The sequence below is a fragment of the Struthio camelus genome, chromosome 5 (assembly GCF_040807025.1).
Source record: "Struthio camelus isolate bStrCam1 chromosome 5, bStrCam1.hap1, whole genome shotgun sequence".
In the NCBI taxonomy this organism is placed as follows: domain Eukaryota; kingdom Metazoa; phylum Chordata; class Aves; order Struthioniformes; family Struthionidae; genus Struthio; species Struthio camelus.
The window spans coordinates 55,049,594-55,073,316 of NC_090946.1; the positions used below are offsets into that span (position 1 = coordinate 55,049,594).

The window sequence follows — 23,723 nt, forward strand, 5'->3', positions numbered from 1 at the left end:
ATCCGTGCCAGAAGCAAACTAGATATAACCAAATCTTCCAATTTGTATAAATAAAATGTCCCCTTTTGACATTTTAATGGGCCAAAAATCCAAATGCAGCAACTTCTTATACCTTCTTTCATGCAAATAACTAAGAATGTCAGCCTGAAAGAAGCCCAACATCCCGACTGAGAATCGCTAACCAAATTTATCAGTGCCGTACAAATGACCAATGCAGGTATGAAGGACCAGTTTGTATATACAGTATTTATTCTAAGCAGCTGTTCCAATACATATGGAGATAATGTATAGTATATACACAAGCAATGATCAGAATACACAGATATTATGTTCTATTTACAAAAGTTTAAATCCTCAGTGATAAGACCACCTGAAGGTCTGAAATAATTCTTCTCCCAAATGCAAGCAGTTAACTGGATTCCTTTCGTAAAACGTTGCAAAAACTTGACAACAATTAACAAAAGTTCTCTGATGAAAAGATGTATTTAAAATGGCATTAGTTAAAAAAGGATCACATGTTTGCATTTCTGACACTTCACAGTCTTAAATAGTACAGGATTTTTCTTCTGCGTTTTTGCACATTAGCAGTGACTGGCTAGGACATTGAAGAAGTGAAAAACTTCATCTTTATCCATCACTGCCACTTCAGTTGAACATTCAGTACACATTACTGGATGATATACTTCCTCCTCTTCTTGATTTGACTGTATGGAGGTAGATTCTTTGCTGTGCCTCATTTTCTTATTTCTTTTCTTTAGCTTCTTTCTGTATTTCAGAATTTCGTCTTTGTTAACAGAGCAGTTCATCACAAACATCGCTCTATATTGCGTTTTGTAAGATTCATGTCTATGAAGAAGGGAAGAAAATACAAGTCATACCTCGGGTAAAACCCTGCTTCCAAGAAACTGATTATCATCACCGGAAATGGGATTAAAGATAGAAAGTACCATGCCAAAGGGATGAAAGCCAAACAAATACAAAGTTTTATAAACAAAAGTCAGAACTACAAAATCACAAAAATAGAACTGTAGTCATCTGTCTTGTTTTTAAGGTAAGTATTTAAAAATACAGTGGTTCTTACTGAAGTAAGCACTGCAATAAGTACTGGAGAACAACGACATTGCCACTACAGAGTTATGTATGGCTATTTATAGCTGATGATAGGCAAAGATCATGAAGCTGGGAGTGCAAACGGTTCAAATACTAGCATTTACATACTAAAACTTCTTGTAAGCCTGAAATTTCTTATTTAGAAACAACAATCATTGACCCTTAACACTTGGAAAAACATGTCTATAATAAAATATAAAATGTATTTTCATCTGTTGCAAGTATAACACCTAAATAGTTGGGGGAGGGTATGCAGTAAATTATCCCCCAGACTGCAGTTTTGCAACAGCCTAAACCCAGATAACAGGTGGCTGTCCAACAAAGTCCTGTCTTGACTTTTGCTGGCTCTGCTGCTCATATAACACTGTGATGAGCTTTTTCGACTTACTAAGGCCCCCCCTCCCCCCCAAATCAGTCTGTCAATGTACAGTTTTCTGACAGTTTAGCCAGCTGCAATACTTAATTATTTCACAGTCAGCAAGGGGAAGAGAACGGAAACAGGACACAGCATTCAGATGAGTTTAGGCTGCGCTGGAATTTCAATCTCAGTCACCAAAGGTACTCAATACCGAAAGGCAGCTTATTCCTCATTTCATAGGGTTTCCTTCTCCCCCCCCCCCTCCCCCAAGAGTCCTTTATCTAGCACAGGTTAGGAGTACACATGCAGCCAGATACTTGACAGTTGCAAAACATGCTATGAATTCACAGCTAAATGCTTTCCAGGAACTCGTTAACTAAACTCCAAACCACAATTACTAACATTCAAAAAAAGTAAGAACACTGTTTTCCTTTTGCCTAACCCTGCCCTAAACAAGGCACTTTTACACAAAAATACCAGTTACCTTGGAATAATTCCATGCCTCTAAAAGCTTTGTATATCTTAAATTCTTTATTAAATAAATCAAGCCAACATATTTTTCCAGAAACAAATTCAGCTGTTAAGTTCAACTCCCTGTTTAGTCTCCATGAAAGGGCTCTTTTATAGTTCACCTTCCCTAGTATGCTGAAGTTCTGCCCTGTTCTTCATCTCATCTCCATGTTGCAGGTTAAACCGATTATTTAGCCTTCAAACTAGTATTCAACCCTAAAACTCATTCACATATACCTGCCTCCTCTTGATTAGCTCCACCTCTTAAGAGAGAGTTGATCAAATCATTGAACATACTAAAAATATAACTGACTGAAAAAAAGTCATTACAAAAAGACCCCTTATTGTTCACTAATTACCTCTGACAGTCCAGGCATAACGTTGTCATACAAGCAGGGCAATTCAAAACAGCATCACTATTTGGAACAGCTAGAGGTTTTTGCTGCTGCGCTTGTCTTTGATTACGGTACCTACCAATTGGAGAAGGGAGGAAAGAGAGGCAACAAGTGAAATTATCTGCTCTTGCTGTTAGGCCTATCAATTCAATCTTCAAATCTTACTTATATTAAAATACACCAACAAGCATTTGGCTCCTTCTAGACACCTTTTTTGCTAACCTAGAGCATGCGATTAAAAAAGACTTTGCAGAAAAAAATATCTTTGGATTTACTTTATACACAGGATTCTCACTTAGTAGGACACACACATCTGAAGTGTGGCTTTGTGCCTAATAATCCTGTTCTGAGGAGAAAGGCTTCTCAAGTGCAATCTCAGCAAACAACAAATTAATTTTGCTCTCTCCAATAGATTTACATGGAGAATTTTACTTCAGCTGCAACACCCTAACAATACTGTTTTTCTACTTGACCTCTCAAAAAATCCTCAAGTAAAGCAGCTTTGGGTTGTTCCTGATTGATCTGAACAGTTTATGGCTTGCTAAATTCCAAGTTTTTCAAAACCAGAAACACAATATTTAGCAGAAGCTAATGTTAACATAGCAATCAAAGTATCATAGGGTATTAAAAACCAAAGTTATGCTTTGTACGTTAGGCTATGTATGAAAAGCATAGCATAGCATAGCACAGTTATTTTGATGAGATCTGGCCTACTAGGAAATTTCAGTTTTAAAAGATTGAAAGTTTTAGAATTGTGTCATTTTGAAAAAGGCAACTACATTACACACATTACATACATATAAAAATTTTACAGGCTTTTAAGTTTCATATGCTGTAGATTCCAAATAAAAAATCTCTCTACTACATGGGCTTTACAGCAGGCATTTTCTTTATACTCAACATGTTCATTAAAATTTTTAAGTTTATGATATGCATCCTACAGTTCAAATATTCATAGTCTCTTACCCTCTCCTTTGTGAGTCTACCCACGCTTGGTCTCGACTGTCTTCTTCTGGGTCATATAACAGTTCATCATTGGAAAGAACGCGACGCTGCTGATGTCTTCTTTTTTTCCGGACGTCCTGTGCAACTGCAAGATGTATGCACGCACATGTCAGTAACATCAGCATTCATCAGATATACGATGATTCTCTACTTAGCTAATCAAAATCTCAGTTTTTCTTGAATTTTCCTTTTTCATACATGCAATAAATCTGAACTAAAACATAAACATCTAGCTCATCCCTCCTCCAAAGGCAACAGCCCAAAGAATTAACGCACCTTACATACATCAGGATATATCACAAAGCTGCAGGAGTGATGCTGAGATGATACTGGCTGGTAATTCCCCCTAAAGACCCTCTTCATGAACAGTCCCTGACCCCAAAGAGGATTCTACAGGATCTGAGATGGTGCTACTGTAAAGATGCCCTCCTCTCTCCTTTAAGCATTTACCTATTTTATCTTCATCCTCTGAATCAGAATCAAAGTAAATGTCATCATAGTATTTTGAAGTGGTGGCAGGACCAGGCTGTCCAGTACTTGAGGAAGTATCTGCGTGTGAAATCAGAGAGAAAAGTAATAAGACCATCCCACAAAAGGATAGCAGGTATATGGCCCACAACAAACCTTCATTTCCAAGTTACTTTACCCAGAAGTGCTCTGCTTTATAGGGCTGTTAAGTAACAGCTCTACAGTTTATTCCCAAGTCCTGAACATCCACATTGCACGTACTATTTCATTTACAGGTGCTCTCTCAGAGCAAAGCAGCTTACTCCCTCTGAGATGAGGCTCTAGTATAGCTCTAGGGAAAGTTTGCTCTAAGGTACCCTCCCTTTAGGCACACAGAGCACATCCCACCAAAAATGCCTGTATCTGCCTTATACAATCTGCACACCCTCAAAAACTCCACAGATCTTCAGACTCGTACTAAAAAAATACAGCTGTGGCACACTGTCTCACAAACTTTGATTAAAATAAAATTCATACAAAAAATTTACATCTCAGGACCACAGAAGCCCAGAAATTCCCTAGGTCAACTGCCAGTCACATCTGACGCAGCCAGTCTGCACCAGAAACTATATTCCATTGTGGATGCATTTAGTAGTATAAATGCTGCTACATCTTCTTAATTGCATTACCAAACATCACGTTTTCCCCCCTCACACCAATAAAACTATTAAACCTGTTGAACGCAGAATAAAAATATTCTTAATATCCCCAGGATAGTAATACTTCACTGGGCACTTTATAATAGGTAAAAAGAACACATGCTCTTTGAACGCCAAAGCAATCAATCTATTGTACTTAAAATCATACACAAACTCCAGCACAGATAAATCCCTAGTGCCACTGTACTAGGTGATGAAGCCTGTAACTACTGGCAGGTGAGAGAGAAACAGATCAATATTTTTCCTGACTTTTTTTCTCATTTTGAAATTCCACTGCATGCTTCACAAAAGGGCTCCAACTCTTGATAGCATCTGCAGCCACTAGACAGAGAAAGTACAAGAGATTTCAACCTGCTCAAGCCTTCCAATTGTGTATGTGGCAGATAGAAACGAAAGTTATAGAGGCATTGGAAGAAGGGTATTGAGCCAACAAAGAGAAATCACAACAAAATAGGAAATCAGAAGTTCAGGAACACCAAAAAGAAAGTCTTAGAAAAGATGAAACAGAAGCGTTCACTTAACTGTTACCCAGTGATCATTTGTGCAGAAGTGATTAGCCGTTTTATGATTTTTTCTACAGATTTCATAGAGACCTTGACCATCACCCCCACGAAGCAGTCTGCACAGAATAATACATTAACTTAACACCTCAACTGGACACCACTTAACTTACAATTTCATATGCAAGTAGACGTTAACATTCATTTACCCATTTCTAATGGCTTCCATTTGCCTTCCATAGTTCTCATGGTGGTGTTTAGTTCTGCTTCCATCTCCTTTTGGAACTCATCCTCACTGGAAGATTCGCTTTCTCCAGTAAGGCACTCCCGTATCAACTTCCGCTTCTGATCAGGAGTGCCATGCAAGAGCACATCCACCTCATCTTCTGAGCTACAAATGTTTAAATAGTAAACACCTAATTATTATCACTGGCTTATAATATTGGCTGATTCCTTCAGAAACCGACCATCTGAATTATGTGGAAATACTTGGAAGCACTTGCCCATGCATTTATGAGAAATATATTTGTTCACTAAAATGTTTTGTTAGCTTACTTCTATTACAGCTCGAGTTTGCTCTAATGTAAAGGAGCTTAAACCGACTGGCTGCAGCCTGCTGCCACCCCGTTGCAGCTCGGCACGGTGAGTCTCCATGCAGAAGTAAAGAGTTTACGTACTGCCGTTTTTAGGACTAGAAAAGGAAACACCCCAGGTACAAGAAAAGATTACTGCGACGGTGGCGAAACGATCCTTCCGCAAACCACACGAGCGGCGCTTTTCTCGGGCGCTCTGCGGCCCGCCTGGCCCCAGCGGCGGCAGCGCAGCCCCTCCACCGGCCAGGGCCATGCCCGCCGCCCGGGCCTGCCGCCCCCCGGGGCCCGACGGCGCCTCCCTGAGGGGGGGAGGAGGGGCGCGGCGCGGGCGGCCCGGACACCCGGTAAACACCAAGGCCTGACCAGGAGCCGGCAGGAAGGAGGCAGCCCGCAGCCACGCGGGACCGAGCCCCCTCCCGCAGGTCGGCACCTGCTCAGGGCGCGCTCCTCGTCGCTGGGCTCCTCCACCACGTACGGGTCGTCCTCCTCCCGCAGGCGGCTCATGGCGGCGCCCGCCACCGGCCGCGGCCCGCCCGCCCGCTGCCACGGCGAGCCGGACCCGCGCACTTCCGGCCTGCGCGGACGCGCTCCCCCACTTCCGGCGGGGCGGCCCCTCCCCGCGGGGCCGGGCGCTACGTCAGCGCGCGCAGCGCCCCGCCCCGCCCCGCCCCGCCCCGCCCCCGGCGGGCCCCCACGGCCGCGGCGGGGCGCCCGGCCGGGTCGGAGGGCTCCAGGGCGCGCTTGGGCCGCGTTGTCCAGCTCTTCTTCAGAGTTACGCTTCCAGGGGTTGGGGCTTAAGAGAGACACCCGATACCAAGAGACTTGAAAAAAATTTAATGAGCTACTAACGCTGAACAATGAGTACTAGTCTAAAAACTGTTCCCACATCCTACTTAAAATATTTACAATTGTGTTAGCGGTATGTACATTGTAATCTTCATCCCTTATCTAGTTATAGATGAGTTCCTTAGGAATTACTCCTTTGGTATTTGGAAGATGAGCTGTACAATATTATTGTAAGAGCTAGTACTAGAAAGTGTGCAATACACTATGCGAGTTGTTAACAGCCATGAGGCATTGATCATCAAACCTTGAGGCTGTGCAACTCGATGCGCGATGCAAACAGCATGTTCAGCATCAGCTCTGCACTAAAACTTCTCTACCTTAGAAATGTTTAGAGGTGCAGCTCTGTAGAATAAGTATACTGCATTGTACAATTCACCCATATCTGGGAAAAAAAAAATACCCCGTCAGGCAGTACAGGAGAGCCTGTAATCACAGAGACCAAGTTATTTTGCTCTTAATCTCCAAACATAAAACCCCATTCATCCATATTGCTGCCGCTCTATCAAAGGTCTCCAAAGTCATATAAAGCAGCAGTCCCACTGTCAAGAACAATTCATCAAGTAAAGCCTAATTTTATGACATTCTGAAATTACACAACAGAAGAGAACAGCAGCTCTTGGAAAAGGTTCATGGTTCCAGTTAAGTGAGACAAAGCAACGTACAAACAAAAGACCAAGGATTCAAGCTACGTTAAAAATTCATAGCTCCAAATTTTAAGTCCAGTTAGCAGAACGAGTTTTTTCAGACATTCCTTTAGTTTTTACTGTTCGAAGCAAAGCTTCTTTTCTGTATCAAAGAAGGAGCAATATTCCCTTGCCTTGACACACTTTCTGCTACTCTGGAAAGAAATAAAGAAGTTCCCTTAAAAGCATTTCTCCCCAAAAAATTGCAAAGGCAGCCAAGCTCAAAACAATTTAAGTACACTGGATAGGGAAGTCATGGACCAACAGATAGGCAAATGGCTAAACCTGAGAGTGCAAGTGACTGGGTAATTAGTGTCAGGCCAATCCAGCACTTACCAATGGTTTTACAGGATGAGTAGAGAAAATGCTGATTAATGTCATTTACTAGAAAATATTAAGCTTACAGATGATACAGTGTCTGCATAATTTTAGAAAAATCATTGATTTCATGGTTTATTTTACAATAATTGGATTAGTCTACAAGTTAAGGCAAACATACTAATGCATTTGCTTTTCTTTTTAAAATCATAGTTATAAACGTTACACAAAGTTCTCCAAAATTTCTAAGAAATGTTCACAATTGAAAAAAAAAAAAGATTAAATTTCTTGATATCAGGACATGGGAAAAACTAAGACAGGGTATACAATGCATTATAGTAACAATATTGAAATATCTAATGGTAATATTTAATCCATTTGAACAAAGTATTTCAAATGGCCAACTTCAGAAATTACTTACAAAGGTAAATAAGATTGGCAGCCATATCATACTATTCATAACATGAACATAATTATATTGGCTACTTTCACAAAAACAGAGCGTTTGGTTTCTGAAGAATGAAAGCATATAATGATTAAATAAACATGAATATGTATGTATAACAAGTATGTAGTTGCTTCATATAGTCTGGAGCTACTTTCAGATTTTGTTTTTTAATTGTTTTGAAAGGATGAGCTTGCTTATGTGCACTTTGTCAAATGATTTCTCCAGGGAACTGTAAATGCCTATTTAAAGTCATGAAAACAAAAATCCAGAGGAGGGCAGCCCTTGTTAGTGGGAGGACGGAGCGTTGCTTATGTGTCACCATTTAACACTGCCAGGCAGCTCTGCAGCAGCTGTAAGTTACCCTGTAAAAATAGAGAAAAGTATGACCACATTTCCCTACTTTCTTTTTCCATTTTAGTAAAAAGATCTTTTTAAATAGCAATGACATTCACCAGTAAAGGAGAACAGGTATATATATTAAAAATATGCCGAACCATTTACGTAAGTAACTTATCTTCAAAATTGTTTGAATGTATTAACATTGTGTCAGGGAACTAAAAAAAGCCAACTTGAGATTCAAAAAATAAGCATTTACTACCCTTTCCATGTTTCTTCACAAATTTCTTACCAAGGAGCTATTGTGGCCACAAAAAATACTTACTGCAGAGAATTCTTTTAGCAATGAAGGGCAAAGTTTTACCATTTTATTTTTTTGTACAGATTAATAGCAATACTATCATTGAAATATTATTCCCGTAGTAGTATTCATACACTCAAGGAACACTGAATTCATTAAGAAGTGTTAGCCATTTCTCAGCACTATCTCCTGCTTAAAGCACCCACTTAAGCTTGCAGCTCTGTTTTAAAGACACAAAAATGTCTTCTTTGCACAGACTGTTTTATATGCTTAGCCGTGTGATTTAGCCAACAGTAAAACTATCAGTGTTTAAGAGCCAGAGCAACACAAGTGACCATCAGAACATTAACCTGATTTTGTATGTAAGGCCTTTGTATGTAAGGCCAAGTTCTGCCCTTCATTTCACAAAAACGTGAAGATCTTGTAGGTCAATTTTTAAATCATAATCACAGCATTCTGACTATCATATAGCATATAGGTTGACTTTCAGATTTCTGACTGAATTTACAGAACTGATAGTTCTAAAGATACCCTTCCGAATTAAGCAAATACGGTCTACAACTAAAAACTAGATACAGAAAGCCAGGAGTTACTTTCCAGAACAAACAGTATTTACATTGTTTTGTGCATTCATTTATGCTTAGATCACTTTAAACTACTGGCTATTCACTAATAAAGAACTATTGGATTTGTTCCCAAATCTGAGGTTTCTGTGTAAGAAATAGAATGTTAGGTTATTAAGAGTGTTACAGTAAATAAAATGCAAGAACAAAAAATAAAATAAAATGAAAGAACAAAATGCTCTGAATGCCCAGTTATAAACATGGGAGAAACTGCTTCCTTCTAGTAAATCTTTCGTTAAAAAAAAAAAAAAAACTGAAGAAGGCTCCAAACAAAATTTCATGTAATTAAGCAGTATCTGTAGCTATGGTTTGCATGTCCTTGGTAAACAGTCTACACAACTAGTAAAGAATTTGTAATTCTCACTGTTTCACTTGAAAGCATACAAAGTGACCCACAGTACATAGAGGGGAGGACAGCAACAATCCAAATTAAGCAATTAACTAAGTTCAAGGCTTCCCTAGTTTGCATATGTCTACTGAATCCTCTTCAGCCTTCTCCAGAAGACCACTATTTCCATTAAGGCTTCAACAGCTTTTTGTCTTCTTATGCCTATGCTAGCAAAGTACAATCACAAGCTACCTCAGAGGGTTCATAGTTCTGTGATAGGAACAAGTTCTGTGTGTGCAAGATGCATGGAGACTTGGTGGCCTGTCTCATCGTAGTGTACAGAAGGATTCATAAATCTAAGGTCTACTTTACTGTAACAGCTTATTATTAACTACTAATGAGGTCAGGGATGAAATAGAATATTTTTTCAGCCTGAAGTATGACTGTGGACCGCATGCATGTTACTTATGATGAAAGCGTGCCAGTTATCTTTTGCTTCTTTTCAGCTTATAAGCATGAATTATATTTGCAGTTTACAGGCCACTATGTAACACTATGTAAAGAAAAGAGGGTATGAAGAGGCCATTTAACAGCAGTCATTTCCAGACTCAGTGAGCCAGTCAACTGAAATTTTACAGAGATTCAGCTTCATTAAGTTTACAAAGTTCACAGAAACAACCTTATTTAAATTATAATAAACTAAAGGACAATAGAGGCTGTGAGCCATGGCTCTGGCTGCTACATTTGACATACTTGGGCTTATTCCAGCACATCCAGCATCGCTCTAGAATGTCCTATACTTTCCAATCAGCCAAAAAGTGTTTCTTGTCAACTCATAGATTACTAAGCCTTAGTTAATGGCAGAATAATGGTAACAAAAACATCTTTTTCAGGGAAGACAGAACTACTGGCAAAGCATTTAATGAAAACCCTTAGCTTCGAGTTTTGGTTCCTCCCCTTCTTCTGCCAATTCAAAATAGAAATTTGTTGCCAGTAAGGCAGCAAATTCTTCTTCCACTGGAACTCTCAGAGGCAAGAATTTATATTAATATTCATAGAAAAACATGTTTAGTTTTTTTTAAATGGAGACTGCTATCTTATTCAGTTAAAATTCCGCATGTCAAACCACTCTAAACGCGTAGCCAGGGCTCTAAATGCTTTAAGTATAAGAATACTTCTAACACTTTATATACTTCCTTCTGCCCTACAAAACAGAGTAATGTTTACAGTAACGTATCTGAACGCTACCATTTATAAGTACCTCTACTTCACAGAATTAACTTGAATCACTGGGCTGTCTCGAGAAAATTCACGAGAAATTCATGAAATTCGGTTGTTAAGTAGTAGTAAGAGATGACTAGGGAATAAAACTGTGGTATTATCACCATTTGTAGAGGACAGCAATAATCTGTTTTAAGGACAAGTCGGTGTCTTCTCCCATTTCACACAGACAACTAACTGCTAAGTCAAGATTCAGTAATTCATTATATTTGCTTGTAACCTTAGCAGCTGCCCCCAGTTTCAAACCGTCAACAACCCTTTCTCTTCTTAAACATGAAGTCCAATACAGGATCACCTCAAAAATCTAACGGTTTAAAAAACTGAATGGGTTTAAGTGCAGTTTTTGCACAAAATGGCTGAACATTTAATAAGGTCTTACATTAGGTGTGGCTTCCCGAAGTCATGAAGAAACACAGAGCTAGCCTAAAATACCACCACAGAAGAAAAGAAATGCTTCATTCTAACGCAACAGATGAGTTACTCTTCGATTCAATATTTCTTTGCTCCACTACTATTCTGATCTGCTAACAAAGTATACCAATATTGTCTGCTATGGGACATCCTGCAAATAGAAGCTAAACGCTACCTAAAGGGATAATCAGACTGCCTACAAAGAAAGAAACATCCATCTGCTTAGTATAAGTCAACCATCGAGCACAATCTACAGCTGTGGTTTATCGACTACTTCAAGTGAATGTAAAGTCAATGCTGCTCGTAAGGAGGGAACTCCCTTTTATTCCCAGCCCCTCCCAGCCAAAACTGGGTGTTTTGACAGAAGGGATGCTGTGAAAAATAAACTGAAAATAAAGCTTAAAACACAAACACAGCAGCTTTTATCTCCATCTTGCAATACAGCTGCACACACAATGGTGCCAGCACAAGGGAAAGGGACAGTTTTGTGCCATCAGCTTTCTTGGCAGTAGTCTGCACTTTCATCAACTTAAAACAATTCTCCAACAACAGTCTGATTTTTAGTTTTTTTCAAAAGCCTTAATTAATCTGCAATCAGGAGAGGGTAAGAAGATATGCAGCAGATTAAAGTAAATGTTTTAGAAGAAAGTAGTATAAATAAAACTTGGAGTAGTCAGTGTGCTTAGTATCTGCATATACAGTGTCCTTCCTTTAGTAAAAGCCTGACTTTCACATCACCCTCCAAGTCCTTCTCGAGCAGCAGCAGCTTAGTAGCAGCCCCACAGCCAGATATGGAAATGACATATCCCTCCATGGCAGCCATCCCTCAGAACCAATGCTCAATACTTTGGTCACTCCAACTTCTTCAGTACAGCAGTTATTTTTGGGGGGGATTTGTATTTTTATTTTCACTAAGCCAGCACAAGTGACTTTTAACAGTAAGTCACACAGGTGAATTCAGTGTGGCTGAACTCCTCTCAGTAACAACCTGTCAGGTGAATTCCAGTACCCATGGCTGCTGCAGATTTCACCTCTGTTTTTCATTCCAGGCAACTTCAAGTCCAGAAGCTATATGGCTAGATTCAAAGCCAGATGCATCTGTATGACATATACTTTGGAGCTACTCATTCCAGCAAAAAAAAACATAGTGAAAGACTTGCAGCAAAAGCCAGAAACAGTGCATTTGCTGCCCCCAATCTCCTTACCCCTCCTCTTTTTTTTTTTTTTTTTTTTTTTTTTTTTTTAAAAGTAAGAGCACATAGAGCTGAATAACAGGTCACATTGCCAGGTACAGGAGTGCTGCACTTCGCATGATATGCCATGCCAAGCAATTCTCAGTTTGGAGCTGCCCACATTTAATATGCCTTCAGTGGCTGCAAAAATAGGAAGACAAGGATTACAATAGCATCAGGCAAAGCACTATGTCCACAATATTAAAGCAGGGGGATTTTAGTCTTACTTTATTAATTTCTTGCCTCCATGAAAGAGTTCTTTTTGCCTTTACCAGCCCTCTACTGACACTATTGCGAGAAGAGTTAAGTTCCTACTAACATCCCAGCTTAGCCCAGTCAAAACCAGGGCTACTTAGTCCCGCTGAAATGAAAGAATTATTCCTAATTTTCACTGCACGATGTATCAAAACTCCTCTCAAAACTCTGTGAAGAAATCCTCAGTGTCCCCTAGCATTGTTCTTCATACAGCCGGGCACTAACTCAAAAATTTCCAGGCTTCTTTCTTCCTTTTATGAAACTACCTCAGAAAGACAGACTCAACTAGGTCATCCTTCAATACAATATACATACTAACTAGCAAGCTATCCCTTAAGACTATCCTCACCAATTATGCTGGTTATAGCATAAAAAGAAAATTTCCCACTATGTAAAACAGAAAAATATGATCCATTGTGCTTTTGAATTCTGTAATAATCCAACTCAAAAGTCCAGAAATAAAAGCACAGCAACTAAGCCGACTGATTTGTGATAGTTTGTTTTGAACAAATAAGAAATTGAGTAACCTAAGCTTTGGAAAAAGAACAGAGCTTTCAAAGCTAGTGAAAAACAAAATACCCTTCCATTCAAATAAGTCAAGTTTGTTAATATTTAAAGAAATTTCATCACTAGCCAAAATGCAAATCTTTCTAGTAAATCTTGCATTGTTCTATGATAAAGTAGGTGAAAAGGTACAGCAGAAAAAAGTTCACCTTAAAAACAGGACTACGGGTGAAAACTCCTATTGCAGCCTCATACACTGTTGGTAAGTTTAATAAGACTAGGTAAGTCACAGACTGACAGAAACTATCTGAAGAACCGTGCCATAAACAGGCTGCAGTGACAAATGAAAAACTTGCTCAAGATTTTCAAGGTCTTTCAGGTAAAGCGAGGACTCCAAGAAGCACATAAAGTAAGTTGAAGGCTGCAGAAACAAAGCATTTCCCCCCTACATTTTGCATTTCCCTGAGTGTTATTGTAAGACTGTCTTGCACAGAGAGTTAATGCGACCTTTGAAGATCTTTCAAAGATGCAGACATTTTTAAGCATTCCATTCCAAGGCATGCAGGGACTTCAGCAAGACGACAGTTATGGTGGTGAAGAGCCAATGGCTGTATCAGGACTGAAGCTCTGTGGATTCATCATTCCCTTGTTAAGGCATGATATGGCAAATCCATAAAAATAAACTGTTGCAAGTATGCCTGTTAAGACTATCAGTCCAACTAAACCGGTAACCAGCAACATTCATGACCAAACCTGTCGATTTCTGGAAGACTTCGTGCTGGATACAGACAGCTGTTACACACAGAATTAGGAAGGCTGAATAGTGCCAAGCGTCATGAGAAGTTTCAAGACTTCAGGGAAAATATTGCTGAATTTCTAATATAGTACATTCAAGCAAGCACTGCTTGTCTGAAATAGGAGTTAAAAGTATTCCACCCTTTACTGATTACTTTACCAGCATTACCACATATCTCATCAGGCTGAACTTATACCTGCAGAGTGAAAAGTTAATTGGTTTTGTTCTTAACACGTTAGCTTTACAATCAATGGGTTTTCAGAATGACATTGTCAAACACTACCGAAAAAGATTACAGAGCTGCCCAAAAGATGGGAACAAATTAATTCAGCAACCTTTGAACAAAGTAACTCAGCAAATTTAAACACCTCTTAGCTCATCTTTTCAACAGATATATTCTAAATTAATTCAAAGCTTAGTAGCCAGCACACTTACTTTCAGATAAATGAAAAATGTTAAAGAGTGGACTCTTTAAAGAAAGTTGTCTCCCACTACAGGGCCACTGAAGCAAAAGACAGTCATTCTTGTGTATTGAATCAGAGCAGCCAAACTGGTTTAACCAAAAATATTAATTTAATATAACCAAATATATTGTGAAATTTAAGGACAGCACATGCCTCTTAAGGATTTTTCCACAAAAAAATTATTTCACTGGAAAGACTACCTGCAACATTCTTGTTTTTGTTAGCACTGTAGAGTTTAAAGACAAAAAGGATTCAAAAAGCACACTCAGATTAACAGTAATCTGACTTTAGTCCCTGACTTCAGACAGGCCCTCCGTGTGATCTTGCGTAACATATAGCCTATGATATACAGAATAGCCTATCCTATACATCAGGCCACCAACATCTGTGCAACAGGAGAAACCACCTCCCATTTCCCAGTAAAATGGTAAGAAGAGGTTTTTAAAACAGGGAGGTATTCAAACTTTGAAGCAATAAAATTAGATAGCTAGACAAACATAAAATTGCAGTCAAAATTGTCTTCAAGGAGATGAGCTTTTCAAAGGCACCTCAAGCATACTAGTCGCACAGAGATTTTTCACCTGCACTCTTATCCTCTATTATTCAAGAAAGCTGAAGAAAGTTCACCTTACCATCGGATGCTTACCTTCAAGCTCCCCTTTTGGGATGTGAAGCATACATCATACCAAACTATTTGGTTATTCTAGCATATAGTATTGAAAAATAGTTGAACTACAGGCCAAAAAGGATCACAATTACCTTGGCATGCTTTAATTCCAGTTCTGCTAGTTCTACTAGATTTTTTCTGAATGCTGCAACTCTTCTTGTCTTAAAGTCTATCAGTTCTGTTTAAAATAAAAACGGGTTCATTAACAGTATTATTGCTAGTGCCCTCAATTGTTAACAGACTTTCTTTCAGACTGGATGGAGTAAAGGGTAAGAGAAGGCAACAGGAAAAACTCAAATTTAATCTCAGCATATCTGAGGCTCACACATATTGCTACACTGTTAGATAAGAAAGTAAAACATCACTGCAGTTCCTCATCTCTACCTAACCTTTTGTGGCCACAAAGCTCTTTTGAGATAAGACTGCAGTGTGGATGCTTTTAAACACTAAATCCTCCTCTACCATACACACTGTTCTTGCAGGGCTAGTATGTGAAAGGCTCTAGGGAAGATACCAGGCTAAAACTAGCACGAAAAAACAGCAGAAGCAAGTATGTTTTACGCGTTCACCTTTGCCACTAACAGGATCTCTGATCCTCCACTGTCTCATTTACAGAAATCATTAGCTAGATTTACAAGGTCAGAGAATTCTTAACTGATAAAGGCAGAAAAAAGGTGGTGGCTAAACATTGCACAAATCTGCCCCAAATAATGAGTCAGATGTCTACTTACTCATAACAATCGTAGCCTAAAAGAGAGGAGTAAGTTTCCAGGAAAGAGGCAACATACAAATAGGTTCCTCTTCTCTAGAGCTACTGTAAGTCTGCATCGTCAGTGAAATCTCATTTCATGATTTCTCCCTCTTCTAATCCCGTATCATTTGCTACAGACTGCTACCCTCACAGAATAATGCATAAAACCAAAAGGGCATTTCAACAGTGCTCGAAAAGATTAGGTTTGCCTTTACTGCTAGCAGTTTTCCTTTCCCTGCATCTAAAAATGCATTAACAAATAATTTGTATCTACACATTAAGGGAATCCTGCCAAGAAATTATGACATTTATATTATCACCTAATGGAGCTATCAGGAATCAAAGGAAAACATGGCACAAGCTTTCCCAAATAAGCAAATACTGATTAAAAGGTAACAGTTCTCTGCTTAGAGATCACAGAACAAAAAAAATCTCTTCCTATTAATGGTGTCTTCAAATCTGTTAATTTTCAAATGGCAACACAGGATAAAAGACTACTCCAATACCTTGTTTTGCAGATTCAGATATTTTCTCAAATTTCTGACAGCATATTTGCTGAGTGGTTTCAGCTTGCAACACATCTTTGTTTTTTGCTCTTGCTTTATCCAATGCCTTATTAGCATTTTCATAATCCACTAGTGACCTAGATCTTCTATACAGGAGATCCTATAAAAAAAAAAAAAAAAGTGTAAAGGATGTTTAGTCTACCAAGAATCCACCCTAGGATTTTAGTAGGTACCAAGCCATCTAAAAACATGCAGATTAATTTTAGTCTTTCTTGTTGAAATCATTTTTAGTCTTGCTGTCTTTCAGTTATTACAGAATTATTTACATCCCATGAAAGTCACAAGAATACCTGTTCTGCATCAGACAAACAATTTAATATTCTTTGGTCTGCATCCTGTCTGACAGAGGCTAGCACCAGATGGCTTAGACAATGCTGCAAAAAGCCTAAGAAAAGATAATCATGGGAAATTTCATGGCTTCTCAGGTTAGAATCAAATTACTATTTGGATTATGGATGTGAAATACACATGGGGCCTTAGAAACAACACTCGCCTTCTGAGGCCTTTGAAACAACATTCATCTTTCCTGTGCAACAGCTATTGCTGTGATCTTCTAACTACAAAACATTTTTTGTCAATCGATCATCTTCACTCAAGCAACTCCTTAAGAATAAAATTTACTCTAAGTAAAGGATCTAAAATTTGGCCCATGTTTTTATATCAGCACTTGCAGAGCCTGACCTGAAATAAAGTATCTATTTTAAATATTAAAAATAGTATAAATGCTTGTAGTCTACAAGCAGCTTTAACAATTCATCAAACGCTCTTCCATGGAAGCTTTTAATTTCCCTGCAAGATTTGACCTTGATATGTGGCTCACACAGTCCCAAGTAACTGTTTTGCTACCACTTATTAACAGCAGAGATCCAGTCTTTACAGTTGAGGGAGAAATAGCAGACCAGAAGCAGCATTTTAACCTGCCCACTAAAAAGAAAAAAATACTGTACATTTATCTAGATGATCACTTAGCTTTTCTTAATAAATACTATTTCACTAAACAAAAAAACATAAATTCACCTTAGCAGCTTGAGATTCCCTTAGGTAATATTTCAGAAGATCAGAAAGTTTAAGATCTTCATCAGCAGATACCCGGGCCTCTATTTTCTGGAAAAACAGTAAGTAAAAGCATCAATTTTAAAACTTCCAGACTTCAGGTATTCATTTGTGCAATGTAAGTACAGTATAAAATATGCAACAGTGCATAACAAATTGTCCTTTTCAAAAATTAAGGTCATGCACTTGTGACAGAATACTTAAAGATGTATCATGAGAAACAGTATTAGTCTTTTGTATTAAAATATAAGCGATGACCCACTGTGGAAACAGTAAATGATAACTAGCTTTCTATTTTAAACAAAGCTTTCTTCCCATTTTCATTCATATGCATCACGTACTAGAAAACCTGCAGAGAAATAAAAATTTATCTAGTATAAGAGTCACACAAGTAGTTTTGTGTTGTTTGTGAGATCAAAGGAAAACATATTTTTCTTTAAGATCTCTTTGGATCTTAGTTGTGTAATTGCACTGTATTAAATGGTCCCAAATATTTTCTCTCAAGAAACTTATTTGCTTGTATTTAAAGCAGCCATTTTATAAACAGTCTGCACATTCTTAAATAAAAAAAAAAAAAACACAAAAAAACCCACTCTAAAAGGCAACGTTCCAGGTCAAAACAAGTACTTTCACTTATTTCATTTTCTTTAAAGTACATATTTATCTGGGTACAACTGTTCATGGTTAGGAAACGTTCACATACTTAATTCAAATTTTTTCCTAATACGCGGCATGCATCTCTGTTCTACTAAGCCAAAAGAATAAGGCAAAAAGACAAAATACTAGAGAATCTGGTGAGAAGCATGATCAGTAGTCTTGCTGAGTCAGTTAATTGAGTCAATTGATCAACAAATCTTAGCTTTGAATAAGTAGCACGCCCACCACTTTTTGGTTTAAGAATTACATTTCATTTTTGCAGAACAAGTTCTGTGATACCCAACATCGAGTACAGAAGGACTCTTAAGCATTTTAGAGTAACAACGCCTTTACTAGTAAACTGCACAGAAGACATGCAGCCTGTCTAGAAGAGTTTCGTAGACTGAGTACTCCTAAAGATCCATCATTTACAAAATAGAGGATTAGGTTCCTATGGCTTTTCATTCCCTAACACCCACTGCTTAAACACTCGATATAGAAGCATCCTTAAAACAGCCATATATTAATGTCTAATTGACACAAGATCAAAGCACTTCCAGGATGTACACAAAAAACATATCTAAGAAGGTTTCATAATACATACCCTTGTTTTGTCAAATAATTCTGATACCTTCAGAAAAAATCTGCATGAAGAAAACATCAGCTTTAATGGGATTGTCTACATTACAACATAAATTTGAACACTATTTTTTAGAACTCAAACTATAGTCTGTGGCTGGCAATAAAGGCTGTAAAGGCATTGTTTAAAACTATAATTTACAGAACCCTGAGAACATAACAGATCCAAATTGTAGCGCTTCAGAAATTTGTGACTTGTGCAATTTAAGAAAAGGTACGGGACAAACAGAGCATAGTGGATGGTATTTACTAAAGAATAATTGAATAGCTCCTTGGGGACTCTTTATGCTTGCATAAATTAAACCCTGAACGAGTCCTATATATTACCAAGCGTCCTTCACTGAAGTTTCAATATACTTTTCTCCACACAGTAAACATGACACATGCCCTACTTGGAATTATGGAATTCGGGGAGACTGAGCAGCAACACGGCACATCACGGGAGACAATACAGGGGATATAAGGTTCAATATATCAGCAGACTGAATTACAGTAAAAATCATTTTAATTTGACACAAAGTAAACATGATATCTGACTCAGACTCCAACACACTATATCACATCTTGATACTATGCATCAGAGTAACTGATATGTAAACTATCACAACACATGGAAGTATATGACGATAATTCACGTAGATTGACAAAAACAGGTTAACTTTCACATACGTCTCCTACCTCTTGTAACACTAATTATAGACGTTCACCAGCATCAACTAACATTTTTAAGCTAGTTAAGTTTCACTTTCAGATACTGCAAACAGTTCACGTTCAAGCTGAAAGAGTAACAGACGAACGCCTATACGCAGACATCCTTTGTACTTTCAAAGCTTTTGGAATCTCTGAAGATGTCTTTCTTTCCCTAAAGGCAGTACAATAGGCAGAACAGCAAAGCTATTTTTCAAGATGCTGGTACGTGGAGCACCCATAAAATCTGTATACTCAAACTTCAGACATGAGGTGTACGTATGACACATATGACACATACTCAGTATACTCAGACCTCAGACATGTTCTTATTGCAGGTCAAAGCACACCATAAAACAGTTTAAAAATAACAGTGAAAGATAAGGAGTGTAGGGTTTCTTCCTATTGTATGAGAATTTTTCAATCTCATCTGTGTATTTCTCTACAAATTCTTCTTTCCAGAAAAATATTAAAGCAAAAAAATATTGAAGAAGCCTCATGTTACAGAAATGAAATGCTAAGGGAAGAAAATCTCTTAATCGAATACAACCATGATAAATTCTGTTCTTATTATACAACTAAAGGGATATTAGTCACAGGTCACTATTTAGAGACTGCTACTTAGCAAATTCCTCCATGAGTGAGTAACAAAATCTTACTTGCATATATCTGTGGAGTCCTGTGTTCCTAATGCATACAACGAGGAACCAATTCTATTATAGTCGTCTGCCACATCTAGAAAAAAGCAAACTTTTTTTTAATATATCACTCATTCCTCTCCTTTCTGCAAATTTTGAAAAGTATCAGTTCCTCTATTTGTTCAAGAGTGGGTGTTTTTTTTTTTTTAAAAGGAACATGCCCTAACACAAAAGATGAAATAAAATTTAATTTATGTCACGTATTACGAAAGACAACTTCACATCCTAAACACAGCTCTCCCTTCCAATCATGCAGTCTGTAATTTATCTAGGGATATTTAATACACTTAGTACCTGCTAGGTAAAGTTTATTGTGCGATGCTGTACATCTTCCATTAAAAAAGAAGATCTAACAAAGTGAACTGCTAAAGCCTGAATTTAAATTTCAATCTAGTCTAAAGCTATTTGAAAAATTTCAGTCAAAGAACAATGAATAGTAAGTCTGCGTGCTTGAGAGTAGTGAACTGAAAAAAAACAAAACAAAAAAAAAAAAAAACCCCACACACTCTGAACTACCAAAAACCCATAGATAGTATGGCACTATATGCACAATACCTTTACTAGTATGAACTTCATTTTCAGGAAGCCCTTACCTTATCAAGGAGTGATCATTGGCTGAAGTAGCATTAGCGCTAACACATTTCAAAAACTAAAATTTTAAACGAGGTTTGTAAAGAAGCCTGCATCATTTGACTAGTGAGATACTGTTATATACTAAACAAAAAAAAAAATCAAATCTTTATACAGAAGATTTTTTTTTCCCCAAGAGGTTTTCATATGAACTCAATGGATGATGAAAATACTAATAATTACATTCAGTGAATAGAAAAAGATATTTACTTGTTAATTTCAGAGTTTACATGCTTTAAGCACATAAATCTTTATATCTGAGAAGTTTCAGGACAAATTACCTTAAAAATAAAACAAAATTAAAACCAATTCTATCGTATCGAAACGTCATCAGAATTAATTTTTTTTTCTTTAATAACACAACCTTGTTTTAATGGATTGAATTACAGTGAAGATAACACACTTTTTTCCATACCATCCTGATGGAATTATTGCAACTGCTTACAACGAAGAACAGTATTAGGGTATCTACTACAGTATCTACTATTAATGGTATCTACTTCACTTCCACTCCCCTCTTCCAAATATAAAAATAGATTTTCTGCTGGAAATAGGAAGCCAGTTTCTTTGCAAACATTGTAGCTCACTGTAGCTCACCAGTAGGTTATTCATAAACCACAGGTTGCCAGTTTCCAAAACAAGCTTCCCAGGTCATCGCTCTACTCCTCCAGCCAGAATTTCAACAGGCACCACTTATCCAAATACTCAGTTTGATAAACGTTGCCAATAAATATCCTAGAGGTCTTAAGTGTGAACACTAGTGAAGCTTTGTCATGAGTTTCATCAATCTTTTCAATAGATCCTTCATTATTTGATTTTGTAACATTTTTTCCTGGTTCTACACTGACACGAAAGGTTCTCTCAACACCTCCAGTTTGGTACCTAACTGCCATGAATGAAGTTCAATTTTCATTTTAAGAGAGCAAACAAAACACTAGAAATTACTTCAGGCAGGAAACGAGTGAAGACACAGGGTCACTTAATACTCGCATTAAATTGTAACCAGCTCTTCCCCATCTCTTACGATGGATATTAAAGCTACAAAAGATGCGGTCTTCAAATAATGGCAAGGGAAGTACCTGAAAAGCTCCCAAGCTCATAGTTCAAACTCTCATTCAGTACCCACAGATTTACAATGCACACTACTGGAGATGCATAGAAAGTTTGCGGCCTGGTTTTGTGAGAACTCTATTACTACAGATAGCAAAGACACAGTCTGTGAACCAGAGATGGAAACTTCAAGGAAGTAGGCAATATTTATTAGTTCAACTGTGATTTATCTGTAGCACAAAACCTTAAAATCAAGGGCAGTGAAGGTCAATTTCTTCCTGAGTTTCTCAGAATGTTATTAATATCTCTCTAAACCAGAAGTTTTCCATTTTTTCAACTGTGCACGCTGCAATTGAGGAGATTCTTTCTAGAGCTTCTAAAAAAAAAAAAAACACATTAGCTAGCATTCAGCTCAGGAAAAGACATCAATAACTAAATGGAGAAACTGAGCCTATTAAGAGAAGGGGTCTTACAAACCAAGCTACTGAAGCCACCACTTCAGTCTCCAGTTTAAACGGCTCAAAAACAGAAATCTGACCTCCTGGTCTAGAAATAATATCTTGAAAGGGTTTGCTGTTCAGCGAGGCAACACAATGCCTAGTGTGCCAAGCAACCGACCCCTGATGAGTGCAAGATCATCCAATTAGGAGTAACTTCATAAAAGAATTTAAATCATAAATGTTGCCATGCTACCCGCCTTTACACTTTAAAGACTCAGAAGCAGACTTAAAAATAAATATTATTACATAGTTTTGTGTGTCTCTTCAAAGGGACACCATGAAGAATCAAGATGTCCCCAGTGTGACAGCATGCTATTCTTACTCCATCTGAAGTATTCTTACTCCATCTTACTCTATTATAGCAAAGGCTAAGCTTTGAAAGTCAGATTAAACTTCTTTATACTGTTAGAAGTCTACACTTGGAAAAACTTATTCAGTCTTTCTATGTTAAAAAAAAATACCGTTCCTCTCAAACTATTTCTGTACATTTTAGCTAGTACGTTTCCATCGTGGAAAAAGAACTCACTTTTGTGCGATCTTGTCATTTTATCAGATTTAGCAGAGGCATCTTTGACTCGGTTGTGGTATTCTACAAGGAATGTTCTTTCATGTTCAAAGAAATCATCCACATCCTACAAAAAAAGAACATTTTCAAAAACAGGCTTTCATTCACCCTTTTTAGTGCAATTTATATAGAGCAAATTTGCACATATTGCAGTTAGGGTGACATGGAATGAAATCTACTTTTATTCTATAAAATGCCATTAATGCATATTGATTTCTTATTTCATCATGATCTGAAGTTTAATATTATGAATGTGTAACAAGTAGGCTAAAGGTCTAGATCACTAAACCTCAAGTGAAGAAAAAAGTTCACTACCAAATATCACTTTTTTTGCGATAGAAAAAAATAGGATAAATGTCAGTTACTTAATAATAGGACATCTACCTAGAAAAATTGAAGTGGTAAGGGGGTGGGGAAAATACAGTCGTGCAAATCACAGAATGGCCAAGGTTGGAAGGGGCCTCTGCAGATCGTCTAGTCCAACCCCCCTGCTCAAGCAGGGCCAGGGCGAGTGGGTTGCTCATGACTGTTTCCAGGTGGGTTTTGAATATCTCCAAGGATGGAGACTCCACTACCCCTCCGGGCAACCTGCCCGAGTAATGCTACCCTGACAGCAAAGAAATTTTTCCTCATGTTCAGATGGAACTTTCTGTGGTTCAGTTTCTGCCTGTTGCCTCTTGTCCTGTCCCTGAGCACCACGGAGAAGAGACTGGCCCCATCCTCTTGACACCCTCCCTTCAGATACTTGTACACATTGATGAGATCTCCCCTCAGTCTTCTCTTCTCCAGGCTGAACAGGCCCAGCTCTCTCAGCCTTT

At 38.0% G+C, this 23,723-nt stretch overlaps 2 protein-coding genes across 3 annotated transcripts in view; both read right to left on the reverse strand.

Annotated features, from left to right (window-relative positions):
• Positions 1 to 220: 220 nt before the first annotated feature.
• On the reverse strand, positions 221 to 6,239 carry EAPP (E2F associated phosphoprotein). The gene is made up of 6 exons (XM_068946430.1): positions 6,068 to 6,239; positions 5,254 to 5,435; positions 3,829 to 3,927; positions 3,340 to 3,463; positions 2,338 to 2,448; positions 221 to 846 (listed from the first exon to the last, which is right to left on the reverse strand). The coding sequence occupies exons 1-6, from the start codon at positions 6,139 to 6,141 to the stop codon at positions 582 to 584; spliced, it is 855 nt and encodes a 284-aa protein (XP_068802531.1). The 5' UTR covers positions 6,142 to 6,239; the 3' UTR covers positions 221 to 581.
• Positions 6,240 to 6,456: 217 nt separating this feature from the next.
• SNX6 (sorting nexin 6) overlaps positions 6,457 to 23,723 on the reverse strand; it is a 30,486-nt gene continuing 13,219 nt past the window's right edge. For both annotated transcript variants that reach the window (XM_068946432.1, XM_068946431.1), the window contains exons 8-14: positions 22,867 to 22,972; positions 20,122 to 20,197; positions 18,741 to 18,780; positions 17,465 to 17,551; positions 16,388 to 16,547; positions 15,223 to 15,308; positions 6,457 to 8,294 (exon numbers count right to left, since the gene is read on the reverse strand). In XM_068946432.1, coding sequence (XP_068802533.1) covers positions 8,241 to 8,294; positions 15,223 to 15,308; positions 16,388 to 16,547; positions 17,465 to 17,551; positions 18,741 to 18,780; positions 20,122 to 20,197; positions 22,867 to 22,972 — 609 coding nt within the window. In that variant the 3' untranslated portion in view covers positions 6,457 to 8,240. The remainder of the gene's footprint in view (positions 8,295 to 15,222; positions 15,309 to 16,387; positions 16,548 to 17,464; positions 17,552 to 18,740; positions 18,781 to 20,121; positions 20,198 to 22,866; positions 22,973 to 23,723) is intronic.

Coding starts and splice junctions, on each gene's coding strand:
- EAPP (XM_068946430.1), bottom strand. CDS start 6,141: ATGAGCCGCCTGCGGGAGGAGGACGACCCGTACGTGGTGGAGGAGCCC. Junction 3,928..5,253: donor ATGGAAGCCATTAGAAATGG/GTAAATGAATGT, acceptor TTTCACACGCAG/ATACTTCCTCAAGTACTGGA. Junction 847..2,337: donor TTATGCCTGGACTGTCAGAG/GTAATTAGTGAA, acceptor CCTTCTTCATAG/ACATGAATCTTACAAAACGC.